The sequence below is a fragment of the Emys orbicularis genome, chromosome 11, assembly GCF_028017835.1.
Source record: "Emys orbicularis isolate rEmyOrb1 chromosome 11, rEmyOrb1.hap1, whole genome shotgun sequence".
In the NCBI taxonomy this organism is placed as follows: Eukaryota; Metazoa; Chordata; order Testudines; family Emydidae; genus Emys; species Emys orbicularis.
The window spans coordinates 31,362,825-31,383,540 of NC_088693.1; the positions used below are offsets into that span (position 1 = coordinate 31,362,825).

General features: G+C 41.1%; 1 protein-coding gene across 4 annotated transcripts in view; it reads left to right on the forward strand.

The window, feature by feature from the left end:
- PKP4 (plakophilin 4) overlaps nucleotides 1–20,716 on the forward strand; it is a 193,910-nt gene that overhangs the window by 91,832 nt on the left and 81,362 nt on the right. For 3 of the 4 annotated variants that reach the window (XM_065413829.1, XM_065413827.1, XM_065413828.1), the window contains 4 exons: nucleotides 1,011–1,045; nucleotides 17,712–17,843; nucleotides 17,940–18,130; nucleotides 19,059–19,617. In XM_065413829.1, coding sequence (XP_065269901.1) covers nucleotides 1,011–1,045; nucleotides 17,712–17,843; nucleotides 17,940–18,130; nucleotides 19,059–19,617 — 917 coding nt within the window. The remainder of the gene's footprint in view (nucleotides 1–1,010; nucleotides 1,046–17,711; nucleotides 17,844–17,939; nucleotides 18,131–19,058; nucleotides 19,618–20,716) is intronic. The other variant, XM_065413826.1, reaches the window with a different exon arrangement.

A 20,716-nucleotide genomic window follows, 5' to 3' on the forward strand; every position in this document is an offset into this window, starting at 1 on the left:
TGTAACATAAATATTCTGACCAGCTTTCCATTTTCCTGTTCTTCTAGAATATTGTGGAAAACTGATGTTAGGGAGAGAGTCCTTTTTGTCTTTAAGCATAAGGGTATTTTGGAATATTTTGCAATACTCTACTAAATCTATCATTTTGCATTGACCGTTTTTAAAAGATTGTCAATTGTACCCAGTGTGTGGAAATACTTTTATTTTGCATAAATTCTTCTAATGAAATACAAAGATATGCTAATTTGAATTTCTCATCCACCTGCAAATGCGGTAGTATTCAAATATATATTAAAATCTGAAAATGTTAATGTGGAGGGGAGAAGAGTTTAAATGTTCATAAATAAATTCATAATGTGAAGGAATGTACAGTTGTAGAGCTATACTGATAACATACTTATCTGGTGAGACTTTATTGCACAGGTCGTGTAGATCCTTGAGCATCTAAAATTGTTTTGTCTGTCTTAACCTTCAAAAATATGCATATTCAGTTATATAACTAGTGTTTTACTTTTCATCAGTCATAATGTGCTAGACATCAAAAAACTGCTTTGGAAAATAAGTTTCATGGAATACATCCGCTAAAATTTTTCATCAGCCTTTGTTAGTTGTAATTTATTTCAATATAGTGTCCTTCATACAGAATCTTGCAAAATGTTTTACAGCATTATATTGATGATGTCACACCTCAGGTATGCAGTGTATATAAGTCATGCACTTATCAATCCTATTGCAGATAGGTTTAAATGCCACTTTGTGTTGTGAAATACTTAGAGGCATTTCCTATGATTAATACAATAGAGTATAACTCACAATGATTCTGAATGTTAAATTGTGCAGAATAGAAAGCACGACATTAGTAACATTTACTTGAGAAACATCTGGGGTTTTTTTATTCTTTGCTGGTTTTTGGATAGTTTCATATTAAGAAAAAATGTTTAGTTTATAAATCCTTTTTAACTTTAGTGATAAGGGAAATAAATATAACTTTTTTTCCCCTTTTTCTGTAGCTCTACTGAGAAGTCATTTCCTTGGAGATCAGCAGGTACAATCTTTTTCTATGTAAACTTCATCTCACGTTTTAAAAAAGCAGTTTATTTTCCTAGCATTCTCATAATTTACTACCTGTTCTAAAGTAAACTGAATACAGGTCTGTCTCATCTTACGCGCATTTAACATGCGCGATTTCAACTTTACACGGTCGGCCAAAACAAAACAAAAAGAGAAAAATAACAATTTTAATATTATACCTGTAGTGCGGGCGATTTCGCCCGCCATTGAACTCAATGGAATTTTGGCTATATGCGGTTTTCGCTTTACGCGCTAACCGCGGAACGGAACCCCCGCGTAAGATGAGACAGACCTGTATTAACTTTTATAGCACAAATACTATGTATCTGTTGAAAGCGTCTTGTGCAAAGTAGTGTTTTTTTATATACTTTTGTTTACACTTGTGTGTTACCTTTTATTTTTGTAAAGTATATTCCAATTAGAGTATATTTATAATTTTGTGTCTGTATGGTAGTTTCTTGTGCCTTTGAATTTTCTTGAGAGAAAAGTGAAACTATAAGAGAAGCTTTTTTTGTATATTGGGTCTCGTCTGCAATTATTCCATTATGTACTATAGAGATTTACTCTTCATAGCTGATAATGTCTGTGACAATTATACCATGATGTCTAAGTTTGAAGATTGTTTGTTTGTTTTTCTTTTTGCAGCTACTCCCTGTTTAGGCAAAGGCAAAGTTGTCAAAACAATCTTTTTTTTTCTATTCACTTTCTTCAGTGCATATGGCAGCTTCCCTTCCTAAAACAAGGAAGGTTAGTCCTGTGGTGTGTTGTATTCTACTTCTTATCAATCTTAGACAGTGAATGTGGATGGAAATCTTCATAGATTTTAAAATCAAAAGATTATAGATTATAACAGGGGTGGGCAAACTTTTTGGCCTGATGGCCGCATCGGGTTTCTGAAATTGTATGGAGGGCCAGTTAGGGGAGGCTGTGCCTCCCCAAACAGCCAGGCATGGCCTGGCCCCCGACCCCTATGCGACCCCCCCCTACTTCTAGCCTCCTGGCAGCCCCCCCGGGACTCCTGCCCCATCCAACCCCCCCCATTTCCTGATGGCCTCCCGGGCCCTCCACCCCATCCAACCCCCTCTCCTTCCTGACTGCCCCCCCGGGATCCCTGCCCCATCCAACCACCCGTTCTCTCTGACCGCCCCCGGACCCCCTACCCCTAAGAGCCCCCCGCCGCCCCATCCAACCCCCTTCTTCCCCCCCGGGACCCCTGCCACATCCAACCACCCCTTCTCCCTGACCGCCCCCGGACACCCCGTCCCTAACTGTCCCTGCCTCCCCATCCAACCCCCCCCTCCTTCCTGACTGCCCCCCTGGGACCTCCTGTTCCCCGCCCTCTGACCTCCTCGACCCCTATCCACACCCCCAGCCCCTGACCATCCCCCCAAACTGCCCTGCCCTCTATCCAAGCCCCCGCTCCCTGCCCCCTTACCGCGCTGCCTGGAGCACCGGTGGCTGGCGGCGCGGCTGCACCAGGACAGGCAGCCGCGCAGCACAGAGCACCGGGTCAGGCCGGGCTGTGCAGCTGCGCTGCCCCAGGAGCTCACAGCCCACCGCCCAGAGCATTGCGCCAGCGGCGGAGCGAGCTGAGGCTGTGGGGGAGGGGGAACAGGAGAGGAGGGGCTGGGGGCTAGCCTCCCGGGCTAGGAGATCAGGGGCCAGACAGGACGGTCCTGTGGGCCAGATGTGGCCCGCGGGCCGTAGTTTGCCCACCTCTGGATTATAATGATTGAATTTGACCTCCTGCATAAAACAGCCAATAACATTTCAATCAATAATTCCTCCATCAAACTCAGTAATTTGTCACTGAAGAGACAGTCCCTGCCCTGAAGAGTTCACAATCTAAATAGACAAGACAGAGTGGGAAAAGAAATGTGCACAAAAGATTTAATTGCCTGAGGACAGTGCCAAAGCCAGGGACAGAACCCACAGTCCAGTCCAGTGCCCTTTGCACTAGTTCATGCTGCCTCTAATTACAGGTTTATATCTTAAGCACAGTTGTTGGTGAAATAAAATTCCAATTATAGTTTCAGATAGACATTGGTGCCAGTTTAATAACTGCCTCACTGCATTTTTTTTTAAGAACCACTTCTGTAGATCAGGGATTCCTTTACTTCCTATAAGACATGCAAGTAGACCCACCCTTTTCCAGTTTCTGCTGTAGAAAGAATCCAGTTTTAGAAATTTGATTATTTATTCAGGCTACATCATAGTTAGATAAACTGCACTTCAGAGTTCTTTTAGTCTCTCTCAAGTGCACCCTGTTGGGTAACAGGCCTGGCTTCCTGCACATCAGTCTGGGTGGAACCCCAGGTCCAGCCACTCAAGCTGAATCTCTAGGCTGCAGTCCCTCCGTTTTTCAGCCATGTTAACGCAACAGGCCCAGCTGAGTTTGGCACCTATACGAGTTTCCCCTCATGAGCCTGTGACAGTATAAATGTGCAGTGACACAAACAGCTCTTCAAAGCAGGGCATTATTTATTCCTTTACCTAAAGGTATGTAGAACGCAAAAAGGTAAAACCAATAAAGTATCTGTACGCCTATTCCCGTCACCTAACCCTTAAACTTTCCTTGTAAACTTTGGTATGTTCCATCTAGTGCAGTTACCTCCATCTCTGGGTTGGAATAAACAGTTTGTCCTGCCTGTCTCTGTTTCTCCTTGCTTGTCTGTAAGATCTTACTAACATGCCCTGGGTGCCCCCCTTCTTCTTAAGACCAGCATCTTTAAAGTTTTAGGTTTCAGAGTAGCAGCCGTGTTAGTCTGTATCCGCAAAAAGAACAGGAGTACTTGTGGCACCTTAGAGACTAACAAATTTATTTGAGCATAAGCTTTCGTGGGCTACAGCCCACTTCTTCGGATGCATATGTTCCATTCTATGCATCCGAAGAAGTGGGCTGTAGCCCACGAAAGCTTATGCTCAAATAAATTTGTTAGTCTCTAAGGTACCACAAGTACTCCTGTTCTTTTTTTTTTAAAGTTTTAGTATACCCTTTGATCCTGGGGAAAAATACAACACACTAGACTAGCTGGAGCCAGGCACAGGGTATCCCCCCGCAATTAATGGTTTCCTCATTGTTTCCCAAAGGACTCTTGGTACACCTTATCATAGCCCCTTATCATTGCTATTGTTTCATTTCCTGTTGGTTTCTCCCTTACAGCCTCCTTCATTTGAATACTGCATTCAGGCATGATAATAGCGCACAGGTAATCTGAGGGACATATGATATTTATAAAAAAAAAATACTCGGTGTAACTGCCTCATTCTCCTCAGGCTAATTTGTAATTATGGCCACCGTATATCCTTTGAACTCGGCCTACTTTTCCTCCCAACATCTTGCAATATGGTGTGGTTGAATTTACATTTGATGATACGTAATTGGTGAGATAGTAATTCATTTGGCTAAAGGTAATTTACAGTGCCCATCTTGAACCATAAAATTATTTCAGTATATTTACAGGAAAAGTGCCTAGACTTTGATTAAACATGCCTGGTTCTTCTTTGAGTGATTGCTTATGTCAATTCCAAGTAGGTGTGTGCGCACCGTGTGCACGACTGTCAGAAGGATTTTCCCCTAGCGGTACCCAGCGGGTCGGCTGTGGAGCCCCTTGGAGTGGCGCCTTCATGGCCATCTATAGAGGTCTCTACTGACCCGCCGTCTCTTCAGTTCCTTCTTACCACCTGTGGTGGTCGTTGGAGCAGCTCTCTCTTCCCTTAGCAAGCAATTCCCTAGAGCAGGGGTTCCCAACGCGGTGCCCACGGGGCGTCTAATTGCGCCCGCGTACTGGCCGGCGGATGAGCAACCGCTGAAATGCCACCGAGAAGCAGCGTCATCCAGAGGCGTCGCCACCAAAATGCCGCCGATTTTCGGCGGCATTTCGGCAGCAAAGCCTCTGGATGTCGCTGCTTGTCGGCGGCATTTTGGCGGTGACGCCTATTGATGTTGCCGCTTGTCGGCGGCATTTTGGCGGATGCTCATCCACCGCCACGATCCAGACGTAAAAGGTTGGGGACCACTGCCCTAGAGGTTGGTGCCGCACAAGAAAAAGAGGGCTGACAGGGTGCGCTCCCCTACTAGAGCAGTGGAGCATACAGACACCAGTGGGAGTGCGTCCTGCGTCGGGACACTCAACCTTGGGTCCACCTGGACCGGCACCATCGACTCTGGCCTCTCGGGCAAGTCCTTTGAGTCCGGCCCCAGTGGACTCCCTGGTGCGGGAAGTTTTGGAGGAGGACTTGGATGCTCCCTCCACAGCGGACACGTTCGAGGCAGCCAGGGAACTGATTACTATGACGGCACAGTCCCCTGCTTTACCGGCCTGTGCGCCAGCACCAGTTCGGCATAGGGGCAAGCCTATTATAATGCAGCGCCGATCACCTTCGCCAAGGTACTGCTCCCTGGTTTAACTTTTTAGTTTAAGCCTAGCAGTCTTGATAAGTTTATGGAGGGGATGGTTTGATGGGATAACGTGATTTTAGTCAATAGGTCAATAACGTGCCATCACTGGTAATTAGTATCAATGGTCAATGCGGGTCTGGCTGGAGAATCTTGCCTGCATGCTCGGGGTTCTGCTGATCGCCATATTTGGGGTCGGGAAGGAATTTTCCTCCAGGGTAGATTGGCAGAGGCCCTGGAGGTTTTTCGCCTTCCTCCGCAGCATGGGGCAGGGGTCGCTTGCTGGAGGATTCTCTGCGACTTGAAGTCTTTAAATCACGATTTGGGGACTTCAACAGCTGAGTCAAGGGAGAGAATTATTCCAGGAGTGGGTGGGTCAGCTTTTGTGGCCTGCATCATGCGGGAGGTCAGACTAGATGATCATAATGGTCCCTTCTGACCTTAAAGTCTATGAGTCTATGAGTCTTGTTAATCAAGGTGCACCTGGCTGCTATTTCTCTTTCCACTCAGGTGCAGCGGGGCAGTCAGTATTTGCTAACCCCACGGTTGGATGCTTCCTTAAAGGGCTAGACAGGCTGTACCCCTAGGTGCAGCAACTGGTCCCTCCATGGGACCTTAACCTGGTCCTCTCAAGGCTGACGGGGGGGCCCCCTTTTGAACCTCTAGCAACTTGGTCTCTGCTTTACCTCTCTTAGAAAGTGGCATTTCTCGTGGTTATAACTTCAGCCAGAGGTGTCTGAGCTCAAAGCTTTAATGTCTGAGCCATCTTATACAGTGTTTTATAAGGACAAGGTGCAGTTGCGGCCGCACCCAGCCGTTCTACCTAAAGTAGTCTCACAATTTCATGCAAATCAGGACATCTTCCTACCAGTGTTGTTCCCAAAGCCTCATGCTAATGACAGGGAATGCATGCTCCTTTCCCTAGATGTTAGACAGGCACTGGCTTTTTACATTGAGTGGAGGAAGCCATTTAGGAAGTTGACGCAACTCTTCATCGCCATTGCTGAAAAAATGAAAGGCCTGCCAATCTCATCCCAACAAATCTCTTTTTGAATCATGGCCTGTATCAGGACATGCTATGACTGGCAAAAATACCAGCCCCAGCATTGACAGCGCACTCCACAAGAGCGCAAGCTTCATCTGCAGCGTTCCTAGCGGAGGTCCCCGTTCATGATATCTGCAGGGTGTCAACCTGATAGTCTATTCACACCTTTACATCGTGGTACGCCATCACACAGCAGGCTAGAGACGATGCCTCATTTGGTAGAGCAGTGCTGCAATCTGCAACTTGGTGAACTCCGACCCCTCCTCTGGGTACTGCTTGGGAGTCACCTACTTGGAATTGACATGCGCAATCACTAGAAGAAGAAAAAATGGTTAGCTACCTTTCGTAACTATTGTTCTTCGAGATGTGTTGCTCATGTCCATTCCAAGACCCACCTGCCTCCCCTCTGTCAGAGTATCTGGCAAGAAGAAACTGAAGAGGCGGTGGGTTGGCAGGGACCTATATACATAGCCTTGCAGGCGCCACTCCAGGGGGCTCCACAGCCAACCCAACAGGTACCACTAGGGGAAAAACCTTCTGACGATAGTGCACACGGTGCGCACATACCTACATGGAATGAACATGAGCAACACCTCTAGAAGAACAACAGTTACGGAACGTAGGTAACATTTTTTTGTCTATATAAATAGTAATAATTGAATATGCTTCCATGTTTTTCTAATCTTCCTTGCAATAAACTCAGTCTTGTGTGTGTGACATTAAAATAACCATGGTGACAAATGTAATGCCAGAAGTGTGAAATCAAGATTTTATTGCGTAATTTAAAGGTAAATTGACTTTGGTTTGTATTTCCTTACTGTGATAGGTTTTCAGGAAGCAATTTAGCAATTGGACATATCTAGACAATGATTTCAAAAACAGTTTCCTGCCACAAGATCATTTCAGAGAATATACTAGAGAACATATGTTGTTTTCTATTTTTTTCCTTTGCATGAAGATAGGAAAAAATAAAGACCTTTGCCTCCTGGGTTTACTAAAGAAAGTTAAACCAGACATTGAGACATCACAGAATGTAATTTCTTATGAAGTGAACAAAGTAACCTTTTCCCCTCCTTTGGCTTATACTTAATTATAAGACCCTCAGACTTCCCTTTTGTTTATGCCCTTTCTCAGGTTGGGTGCTAATAAGCAAGTCATAAAATGAGGAAAATGGGCTTTACTTTTTCTCACAGTGCTTCTCACAAGATGTATCCCTCTCAACTCTGAATTAAGATTGTTGTCTTTTCCCTCTTTTTTCCTTTTATAGAGTAGATTTAAGATCTTAGTATTTACACCACTGTAATTAGTTTAAACTGTAGTCCTGGTAATCAGTTTGTCTGCCTAGGTGATTTGTGGAAGGCATATAATATTAAAAACAAACCAAAAAACAAAGCTGATACTTGCTACAGCCTAGGTTTTGTTTTTTCAATTACTTTTATGGAACATGGAAGTGCTTATGGGCATTCTTAGAACACTTTCTACAGGATAGCAAATAAGTTTCTAACCTTGTTATACTCAGTACATCAGAATCCAACTTTTAGTGACTTCTGTGGTCTGGCAAGAAGTTAGATGTGGTTTTATATGAACATTCCTATATATCTCCCCCAATTTAAGGAGGGGATGAGGGAGATGAGATAAGTGAAAAGCTGAATTTATGAGAAGTTTTTATTGGAGGAAGCTTTAATTTTTGTCCTGAAAGTCATCAGAAATTTAACTTTTTCTTCTCTTATTCCCTTTCATATTTTCTGTTGTTAACTTTTTATCCCATTTTGCTTGTTTATCTAATGTTCCAGTATCTCTCCATAGCTGAAAAAGGAGATGTCACTTGATAGGTTTTATTCTTCTTTGTCCTGTCCTCATCTCCTCCTCTGTGTTCCACACAAACACACACATGCACATCTTAGTTGTCTCTTTTCCTCCTCAATTTTCTCATATAGCAAATTTCTTCTCAGTCATTGTTTGTCTCCATGACTTCCCTTAAAGCAGTTCTGCCCTAGTTTGTCTTCTATCTTTTTCTATTTTTCTAATCCCTCAAATCTCCTTCCATTTGTATATATCTTTCCATCTTTCTTACTTTTTCTCTTCCTCCATGTCCCCGGAGTGAGGGTTGCACTTATCAAAGTGGTGTATCCACAGCAGTAATAGCTGGAGCGTCAGAGAGACTCTAAGTGATCCTTACTTCTATGCCTTGTGCAGGAGCCTAGGCGTACAGAGCTTCTGCTGCATGCGATTCCCCTAATATTATGCTCAATTTAAAATCTCACTGAAGCTGACTCAGGAGGATGCCCGCATCCTTCTATATTGTGCTGCTGATATTGTTTGTTAAATAGGGATCATCGAGAGCAGTGGTCCCCAAACTGTGGGGTGCGTGCCCCTCTCCCCCCCCAGGAGGGAGGGAGGCATGGAGGAATGTTCTGGGGGAGGGGCGGCAGGGCGCACCTCTGCTCTGGCCCTGTCTCCTCCCGACCACAGGCGCAGCTCCAGCATCGACCACCAGTTCCCGGCCCCACTCCCAGCTGCGGTTCTGCTCCTGGCCACGGCCCCAACCACGACTCCACTCCTTACCGCGGCCCCAGCCCCGCTCCTGTCCCCAGCCATGGCCCCGCTCCCAGCCACAGCCCTGGCTCCTGACCACGGCTCTCAAGAGGGGCACGACTGAAAAAGTTTGTGGACCACTGATCTAGAGCAATTGCTGAGCCTGAGTAATAATGAAATAATATATATTACAACAAATTGTATCATTTACTTATAATGTAAATTGATGTAAAAGTCTTATTTAACATTGTTTACCTTTAAATTGAAGCAGTAATAGCACTATGATAGATTGTGCTTACTTATATTTTTACTATTAAGCTTTATTTTGAAGATTTGTCAGCACAGGATGCTTTACAAACCAAGACCTGAAAAAAAAAATACTGAAGTTAAAGATAAATGAAAACACCACCTTAAATCATTTTTTCTTTTTTCCTCTGAAGTTAGTAATTTACAACAGAGAAAGACATCAGCACATGATAAGATGTGAACTTAAATGAAAGTTCTTTATGCACCAGTACCACTGTAGAGAATTTATAACAGAGATATAACATGAAGTATGTTGTTTTGCAGATGCTCATAAATACAATATTAGATCAGCAATCATGTATAAAAAGCTATTGAGGGCTTTGGTTCTCATGATTTATGGTAACACAAAAAGCTAGAGAGGGAACAAACCATTTTATTGTGCATTCCTGCCAACACCCAGAACTCCTTTCAAAGCCTTACGGATCTTCCAGTTTTTATCACAACTGTCAGTATTTTCTAGGTGAGGAATGTGGGACTGATGCTAAGTGTTGATTCTGATCCCCATCATAGTAATGCCTGTGTATCACTGCACAAGCCATTTTGATTCCCTCTTCATTCTTCCTCTGTGTCTCCTCAAATAGTGAAGGTTATTGTTGTCAATTGAAATTGATCTAGTACAGTCCATTGATATTATATAGATGGCACTCCTTGTCTTGTTCAGAGACAAAAAGAAAGTAAAATTAAAGATTAAAATGGTTGTTAGAGACAAATGTACAATAATTTAAATGTAGCGTTCTATCCATGCAAACTTATTACTCAAGGCTGTTAATAATATTGATCTCTCATAATCAGTCATCCAGACAATGTTGAAAGAGCTGTAGGAGGGAGACATTTCAACATCCATATATTATCCTATATTCTGTGCAACATTCATATTGAAATGATTAGATGTAATAGCACTTCATGTCAATTCTACTTATAACATGGTCATAATAGTTGCTATAGTGAATTGATTGCACTGTCATAATAACCCAGATGTTTCTGACCTAAAAATGTTCTTCCATCAAGTAATTGTGTTGATTGACTAACCAATCCTATGAATTTGTCAGCAGTTAGTAGGAAATGTTAATTGTTTTTTAATCTATAATTTGAAAGATATTGAACACCTCCTGCTCATAGAGGCAAATTAGGGAGTACAGTTTGTAATGTGGATTTTCTTTTACGGTTGCTTGCACAATTATTGAGGCATTTGATATTTTGTTTAGATCTATGTGCCAGTAAAACTCAACGTGTTTCTTTTTTGCTTCATAAGTTTAGGCACAAATAAACTCTGCTTGTGTTTTAGAGCTGTCATTTGAAGCACGTTGTAATAGCAGTTGCTTTCATACCTCATCTGTTTTTCATCCTGAGTACCACCAGTTTAACATACCTGGTTAGTCCTTTACCAGGGCTTGGGAGAAGTTTCGTTACCTTTAGCTGTCACATAAAATTTTGATTTTTTTTTAAAGCAAATTAAAATATTCTAGCACTCCCTCCTCGTCTCTTCCATCTCAGTCTCCAGGCCCAAACTTTGGCTCACTCCAGAGATTTACTTCTTATCAATGCTCCTGTGCTAGTAAATGCCTCTGAAAGAAAATCTTTTGACCAGGTGGACTTTCTCAGCTACTAACTTTTTCTCTCCTGTAGTTCTGCTATATTCTTTGCTAAACAGCATTTATCCAGACTTAGAGTCCGCTGTCCACAATCCTAGCCTCTTACTAGGTACCTCATTCTTAAAACTCTTACCTGACCTCTGCTTCTCGGGGCTCTATCTCTGGTTCCCCTGTCTGGGTGATCTCACACAGTTATGTCTCACCTATCATTTCTACACTGATTACTGACATTTCTGTTTCTCTCCATCCTAATGCACCTCTATTTTCCATCAACGTTAACATGACGCTTAATCTTTCCTCCAAAACCCCACTCATTCCTCCATTTTCTGTTACAGTTGAACACACATAAACATTGTCCCTGTATCCTAAGACCATAAACTAGAGGTCACCTTCAATTTGTCTTGCACATCTAGGTTATGTCGAGAACTTGCATTTTTTCCCCTATAGTATTTCTAAGATCTCTTTCTTTCTGTGCTGCCAGGCAAAACTCTCATCCGAGCCCTTATCTCTTGTCATGATTACTGTTCCTGCTTCCTCTTCAGCCTCCTTGAGACTCGTATTGGCCCCTCCAAATTATTCAGAACACAGCTACTGAGCCCATCCTCTTCATCCATTGCTCTGACATCACCTGTTCCATTGAATTCCTCCACTGACCTATCCTGATTCATGACATTAATTTCTATTTCCTTCAAGACCCTTCAAATTGTGCTCTACCACTTGTCTTGCATTGCTTTTTATAACATATTTCCCCACTTCCTTGTCTTTTCCAGCCTTGTCTGCCCTTTTGTCAGCTACACGTGCATTTGCACACACACTCCTCTTCATGCAGTCTTCTGCAGTTCTTTTTAGGAATGGGAAGACCTCCCTGTACTTATATCTAAGATCACTACATTATCTTCCCTTCCAACTGTCATCTCAATATCCACCTCTGACGTGACACTTACAAGAAATCAATAAATTAATGATAGCTTAGTTGAGGAGCAAATGGGCATATTTTCTCTGTTTATAATTTGTGTGTGTGTGTGTGTAGAACTGTATCCTTCGCTTTCCCATCTTATGCCCCTTATCATCTTAAATCATAAGCTCTTCATGGCAGCGAACAGCAACTTTGTTTGTCCAGCACCCCAATCCTTGAGATGCTATTGCAATATAAATATTTAATAATAAAATAACAAATTATGACCTCATGCTAGGTGTGAGAAGGGGAGATATACACTGCTGCATTTGGCAAAATTAACATGAATTTTTCCCACAGTGGTTAATCCTGTATTTTCATTGGCTTTCTTAGCAATCCTCATGGAAATACCTTTCACAAAACCAAACTTCAATAAAGTAGACAGTCTGATAATAGCACAGAAAAAAGTGGTGCTTCAGACATGGCACCAAGATGGTCAGGTCCTTCCAAACCAAGAATCTAGCTACTGCAGTAAAATAGGCAGGAGGGGTCCTTGTCTCATAAGTATGCAGCTTCTGTAGTAATACCGGTATCCAGTTGGAGATTATTCTTTGAATAATGGCTTTCTGTTTTGTGTTCTTATTTGAAGTTTATACATTTTTAACAAATTACAATATGAGACAAAATAAAGTGATAAAATAGCATGTCAAAATACCTTAAAGATTTTACCAGGCTATCTTTTAAAAAAACAAAAATCAAATATCACCTACTGTATTTCCGAATAACCTGTAGCCTTACAAAGCATAGGTCCAAATCTATATATATTTTCAGAATATTCATGGGATCCTAAAATGGCCTTTTCAGAGATAGTCTTCAGTTATGGCTTGGGATGCCAGAAGTAAGAGAAACAAGATTACTGAAGTACTGAACAAACAAATTAATTTAAAAATGTAATGGCACTGGCAATATAGCCGGCATTATGCACTTAGCCTCATCACCCCAGGTAAGGGCGGAGGGTCCAAAGCCCAAACCCCACCGCCCCTGGCGGGAGGGGGAAGGGAGACCAAAGCCGAAGCCAAAAGGCCCAGGGCTTGGGCTTCGGTCCCAGGCAGTGGAGCTCGGGCTTTGGCTTTAGCCCCGGGGCCCAGAAAGTCTAAGGAAACCCTGGCAACCCCATTAAAACAGGGTTGGGACCCACTTTGAGGTCCAGACCCAGAGTTTGAGAGCCCCTGTTCTAAACTGATCATTTTCATTGCCCATTTGGGGACCACTTCTATTTCTGCTATATCTTTCTGAGACCAGGTAAACAGAACTTGACACAATATTCTAGTTGAGGAAGCATCACTGACAAAATATGTTCATTGTTACTTTTTTATCCCATTCTTTATATGTCCTAAGATTTTTTTTTCTCTCTTTTGACCAAGGAGGAGCACTGAGCAGAAGTCCACATGACACACAGGTCTTTTTTTTTTCTGAGTGATTACAGTTAATGTAGGAGCCTTCATTGTGCATGAGTGTTAGGAATACTGTGAACTAATGTGCCTTGCATTGGATCACCCTGAATTTCGTCAACCATAGTGATGATAACTGACTATTTCTAAATATTCTGTTTTGTCTCTAATCCATATTCTAATCAATAACCGTACTTTCTCACCCATAATTAACTATTTTTTCTTAATGGCTTCTTAAGACAGTCAATTTTTTTTGAAAGTCAAAATAACTTATAACAAAGTTATTCACTTTAAAATTCTAGATAGTTAAAAAATTGTAGATTAGAGAGAAGCACAAATTTCCTTCACAGAAGCCCAGCTGGTTTGTCCATATCATCTCTTCATCTATGTGTATTATAATTCTATTTTTAATTTTTTTAAATGAAATTTACTTGATACTGAAATAAAACTCACTCGTGTCATTTCCAGAACCACTCTAGCACCTTTATAAAATTCAATTACAACGTTTGCTGCTCTCTAACCTCTGGTATAGAAGCCAATTTTAAGGCGATTCCTTATTATTATTAGCAATTCAACCACTTCATTCTTAAATTACTTCAGAACTCTTGGGTACATACTATCCAGTCCTCAGAAATGGTTGTTCTTTACCAGAGTGTTCTAGCATCATCTCTTTTAATATCACCATTTCTGAAATTATCTCAGCTTTATTATCTGAAATGAATAAGTCCAGGTTAGGTGTGTCCCAAACATCCTCTGCTCTGAAGACTGATGCAATTAAATAATTTTACTTCTCTGCATTGTTATTACCCTTGTCATTTTTTTCCCTGGTAGTTCAGTCAACTTATCAATTCTTTCATAAGTTGCTTGCTTCTGAAGTACTTAAAAAAATTCTTTGTTTTATTCTCTTCAGCTATTTGCTTTATATATACCTTTTTGACTGGATTTCCATTTTCTCAGGGATACCAATTTGACTTGAACCTTGCAGTTTAACCATACTGGTTATTTCCTTGGCTTCCTGCATCTTCTTTTGGGGCTTGATACTGCAAGGTACTGAACACTCTGGCCCCAGTCCAGCAAAACATTTAAGTATATGGTGACTACACACATGCTTAAATTAAAGTTAATGGAGTCAGGGCCGGCTCTAGGTTTTTTGCCGCCCCTGAAATTGAGCTGCCCCAAGCATGTGCTTGGTTTTCTGGTGCCTAGAGCTGGCCCTGAATGGAGTAAAGGAATCTCAGGTCCAAACATTTAGATCTGCAATACTGAGTTCATATGATAGCATTGCCTTCTCAAAGATTCCTGAAGTTCAGTGGGCACTGGGTCGCAGATCCCATAAATGTGAATGTGCAGGGACATTTCCTTGACAGAAGCCAGAACTAGTTACTTGTGTCTATTGCAACTGGCCCCAGTCCCCCTTTGGCCAGTCACTAGTATGTAGTAAGTGAACACAAATATGCTTGTGCTTCTAAGTTAGCTGGATCTGGGTAGAGTCTAGTCACTGGTTTGTAGCTCTTGTCTCTCTAGGCCACACTCCCAGGCACAGGTTTCTTGTGTGAGCCCTTTGAAATGTGGGATGCCACAGTCCAGCTGCTCTAGTCCCTAAATGCAGTTCCTCAGACCTCACAATACTCCTAGTTGCTTACACACACTCCCTTGAAGTTCTACCTAGCTGTGGGCACTCTGGCTCCTAATTTAACCTCTTTGGGAACAATGTGACATGAGTGCAAGGAACACAGGCCTAGCAAAGGAATTTCTTAACTACAGTCACTTTACTCTTAAGCACTAGAGAGTTACAAATCTTTGCAAAATAATAAAAGTCCTGAGCTCCAACCACTGCCTGACCCGGGCTCCTAAGACTGATCTCCCCCTTCTTTGAATCTGCATTCTTGTTAGCATTACTGGCTAGGCATAATTCCTCCTGCCTGCCTTCTGTCTCTCCAGTCCAGTCATCTTGCTTGTGGCAATGGATTTGTCTTCCACCCTTCTGCCCCGAGAAGCACTTTTTCCTTAAATATAGTCTCCAGGTCAAGGAAACTCCAGCCCCTTCTCCCAGTCAGCCTTGTGTGTAGGGAGTAGATTGTTTCATGGTTATGGGCTGGTAATTGAAGGACAATCAGAGTCAATGCCCTCAATTATTGTCTTGTTGATGACTTCTGAGATCATCCTTCAAGGAGATGTCAAGCATCTTTCTTGGGCACGGTGGCTTTCCGGAATACATCATAATAACCTTGCCTTGTGCAAGGTTCAACATGGGTTTAGTACTACAACATGGAGATCACAGTGGTTTGACCTAGACATATCCCACTGTGTCACAGAAGGTGTCTGCATCTTGGTTGCCAGCCTCATGAATGTCTGGATGCCCAACATTTCAGAAACCATATTCATAGGTTAAAAATGTCCCTCTTATTTGACACCCCATTACACATTTAAACCTCATCTACATTTGTCTCTGGTCTTGAAAAACTTTTAGATAATGAAAGCAAAGCATCCAATATTTTGGGAGAAATCATGTTTATTGAATGTAAAATATTCATTGACATCTTGAAGCCATTCAGCAACCATCTTAAATGAAATTTATCTAACGGGGTTGTTGGCATCTTGTAAAATCCATTTATTGGTAGCAAAATCACTTCTGAAGGAATGAAAACATACTACTTGAAACTTGTTATTGAAATATATCTGCAGAGATTATTTTCTCTTGAAAATACAAAACAGTAAAACTGATCCTAGAAGAGGAACTAATGATTGTCTCAGCATCTAATATCTGCGCAACAAAACAGAATAAATTTGGGTTTAGGTGTAACTATAGATGTTTATTTATGTCGGAATGGATACCCCTTGTAGATGTGAGCACCCTCTCCACTTTGCCTGTCATTTAATGGAGCCATGTACTTTTTTGGCAGGAGAGAATATTGTTATAATGATAACTGATCACATGAGTGAAAAATAGGGGCAAAAATGATAGATCTACAGAACAAAAGGTCTTATGCTGCTCAAAACTGGAAGTATAAGCTTGTCATGCAAATAGAATTTAAAAAAAAAACAAATTGATGTAATGAAGGAATTATTTGAAGGAATAGTGTAAGGCTGAAATTACACACACCTTTTCTTTGTGTATTAAAGTCAATGTAATTCTTACATAAGATAGATTTCCCAAACTAAAAGTTTTAATGCTCTATTTTCTTGTTAAAATACTATAATCAACACTAGTAACACATCTTTTGTAAAGCACCATTCAATGACAAAACCGCTTGTGTGCTCAGAAGAAAATAGACATAATAAGGAAAGTTGTTCAAGGATTGTTTCAGATTTTTCACTGATTTATGGTAGACAGTATGGTTCTGATCTGAAATGTAACTAAAAATATAGTCATAGATTTTCATGTTTGCTGTGTGTCAATGATTCTTATCAAATGTGAAAGTTTACATGTAAACATAGTTTTTTGAACTCTGTTCTGCAATCTCAAATTGGGATCTGAAAGTAAAGCTGGATTCTTTCCTTTAGACATTATCATTCATAATAATAAAGGTTATTCAAGCCAAATTAGGTCCTTAGAGGCACTTGTGTAGGCTCATTTTACTCAACTGATTTTTATGTGCATAAATGACTTTGTAAACATTTATGTTGGTGATGCAAAAGTAGGAATATAATTCAGACAGCCTTTTAATTGTGTTGGTCCTGTAGTGATAAAGGAGTTAACAAATAAAAACTTATTTTGCACTACAATCTGCAGATTGACACACACAGAGAATAAGGCTATATCTACACCAGAGACCTTACAGCTGTACCACTGCAGCTGCTCTGCTGTAAGGTGTCCCATGTAGCTGCTCTTTGCCAACAGGAGAGAGCTCCTCTGTCAACAGGATTAAATCACCCTCAACGTACAGCAGTAGCTATGTCACCGGTAGGGCATCTCCCAGCAACGTAGCGCTTTCCACGCCAGAGCTTCTGTCGATGAAACTTATGCTGGTAGGGGGGAGAGGGTATTTTTTTCACACCCCGACTTAACAAAAGTTTTACCAACAAAAGTGCTAGTGTAGATATCCATTCAGTTAGAAGGTGCCATTTTTGCAGTCACTTCATAGTAGAATCACATCTTAAATAATACGCTGCATAGTTGTGAGATATGAATCTGCATTTTGCATCAAAATAGGCAGGGGAAGTATAACAAAACTCAAAATTTTATACCACCTTCAGAAATGTAAGAAACTAGCTTGAAGAGCTTCTCATGTGTAAGGTTCAGATAAATTGCATATGATTAGTTGGTACTGACATACCAATGGAACTGTGCCTCTCCTATTATATAGCATCTAAGTTCTTTGTAACAGGTGGTGTATAAGACAATAACAAAGTACTAGAAAAGTACTGTCAGTTATATAAGCAACATTAGCTTTAACTAATTGAACTCTGCTTTCAGATGTGCCAACTACAGATGTAAGCAAACCCAGAGTGTCCGACAGTGTCCATATCAATACTTATCAGGTTAGAACAGAGCCAGAACAAGGGAACCTCTGCTCACCAGAACAGACATCTCTCCATGAAAGTGAGGGTCTGTTGTACTCATTTTAAATACTGGAAGTTTATTTCTTTATTGTGTCAGAATTATGTAATAGCTTTTTTTCTTATACTGGTTTTATATCTGCAGGGTCAGTAGGTAACTCAAGAAGTTCAACACAAATGAATTCTTATTCTGACAGTGGTTACCAGGAAGTAAGCAGTTTCCATAACAGCCAGAACTTGGGCAAGTCAGAAAATAGACAGCAGCATTCACTTACTGGAACCACTAGTAATAATTTGGTGAGAAACTCACGGGCTGAAGGACAAACTTTAGTTCAGGTACGCAACATAGCAAATGCATTTTTTCAGCTTAGTTGTTGCTCTGAAATACATTTTGAACACAAATATATGGCTAGTTCTAGATTTTTTATTATAGGCAAGAATTAATAAAGTTCCTTTGAAACATTTCAAATTAATGAAATAGTAACATTTTTCTGGGTAAATAGTAATCTAAGTGGTAGACAGCCAGAAGAATATTTATTTACTAAAATTATTATGCATCCAGTGTTGGTAATTCATTGTAACTGAAACCCAATAAACTCTTCTAAGTACAGCAGGCAAAAGAGTACATTATTTGTATCCTAACTCGATAAAACTGCAATTGAAGCAATTTAACTTTAGGGAAGACAAAAATCTTAATCATAGATTTATGCCTCTGTTTAAGTCTTATGTTAAAGACAGGCAATGTTTGTTTTATCTCCTTCTGCTACCCTTTGTTTTTTCAGCTCTTTCTTGAATCACAGACTGGTACCAGTCCTACTTTCTTTCAGTTTTATCTCTTTTATAATAGAACTATATATATAACTACAGATAGGATTCAACACTAATTAGTTATTAGAACTGGGGGTGAACAAATGTTAGTATGTTAACAAAAAAAGAAGCAGAGACGCACTCAGAAGTACAGAATGGAGGGATATCAGTCTTCATATTTTGATTTGATATTATGGAACATTCTAGATGGAGAAGAGGTGGAGAATAAGTGAAGAATTCAACTAATGTGTTTTCCCAGGGAGAAAGACATAATATAAAGGAAATGTAAGAAGTAGAGAGACTGTAAATTTAATCCTTACTTGTGTGGTCAGTTTTATACTGTATTGAATGATGTGCTTTTTCCGATGGCTTTTCTGTTTCAATAAAAAATGAAAATAATCACAGAGCCAAAATATTTGAAATTAATAAAACTCATTTTGTTTTTCTTCTTAAATAGCCCTCCGTAAATATTGCTGCCAACCGAGCGATGAGACGTGTTAGTTCTGTTCCATCCAGAGCACAGTCTCCTTCTTATGTTATCAGCACAGGTGTTTCTCCTTCAAGGGGGTCACTGAGAACTTCTGTAGGAAGTGGTTATGGTTCTCCATCAGTTACTGAATCACGACCCCTTATTTCTAGCGCATATTCATCCACTACATTACCTGTACAGCGAGCAACATCTCCCTATACAACACAGAGACCTGCTTCACCAGCAGCTGTACGGCGGATCGGTTCAGTCACATCTAGGCAGGCAGCTAACCCCAGTGGAGGAACTTCTCAATACCAAACATCTGTCAGAGTGGGCTCACCTCTTGCCCTAACTGATGCACAGACAAGAGTAGCTTCTCCATCCCAAGCCCAGATGGGATCTTCTTCCCCAAAACGCGCTGGCATGACTGCAGTTCCACAGCATTTGGGAACAACATTACAAAGAACAATTCATGACATTGACCAGTATGGACAGCAATATGATATCTATGAGAGAATGGTACCACCACGTCCAGATAGCCTTACAGGTTAGTAAAAAGGTAAAGACGCTGCTTAAAACTTCGTGCACACTTTCATGTGTAGAAAATCAGTAATGCAGTTATAAATATACAAATTAAACACTGTGGTGTAAAAAAAACAACAACAATTATTCTAGGTTCTTCAGACAAATTATAATTGCTGATGTATCAAATGGTGTATTGCATTCATATTTGTGACCGTGGAAGTTTGTAGCAAATGCCATATTTTCTCTCAATTCAACAAATTATGATAGTGATGTACAACATAGCATGCTTTCTGAACTTTTATTTTCAAAACTTGGATGAAGTTGCAAGATTGTTCCAAAAAATATGGACTGTATTAGAAGTCAAGTTGTATCTAAATACATATAGAGCTTATAAACAAAGTTACAAGTGGTGCAGGTAATCTTACATTAAACCTAACTTTGTTTTAAAGTCATTTAAATTAGCTCATGAATCTCAAAGCACTTCACAACAAATTAAGTATTAGCATTACGGTGATGGTGTAGGCAAATGGAGCAGCTATTATATGTGTAGACATAGTTCATATACAGCCTTGAAAAGTAGAACCTGTTTATTTGAGAAGGTTACTCCTGAGGGCATTCTGCACCAAAAAATTAAAAATTCTGTGCCAAAAAATTAAAATTCTGCACACAATATTTTAAAATTTATGCAAAATTCTGCAAGTTTTATTTCTCAATAAATAAATGCAGAGGCTCTAGCATGGCAATGAGGAACACAGGCCACTGGCTGTACGAAGATGAGAGATCACCCTCCAGCCTCCCCACCCCAGGACATGGACTCAGTAGTGAGGCTGCAACCAACCCTGACACAGCACAAGGCCTGGGCCTGCCCCAGAAACACCCTGGGGTCCTGCCCCAGATGTGGGGCAGGCAGGCTCAACCGGGCAGGATCCAATTGTGGAGGGACTTTGTGTGGGGGGGATCCAGGTGTGAGTTGAGAGGATTCTGTGTGGGACAGTCCTGATGCAGGTAGTTCAGTGTGGAGTCTAGGTGTGGGAGGACCTGGATGCACAGAGGTTCGTTGGAGAGGTTCCATGTGCAGGGGAAATGGGACTCTGCAGGGGCTTCCAAGTGAAAGTGGTTGG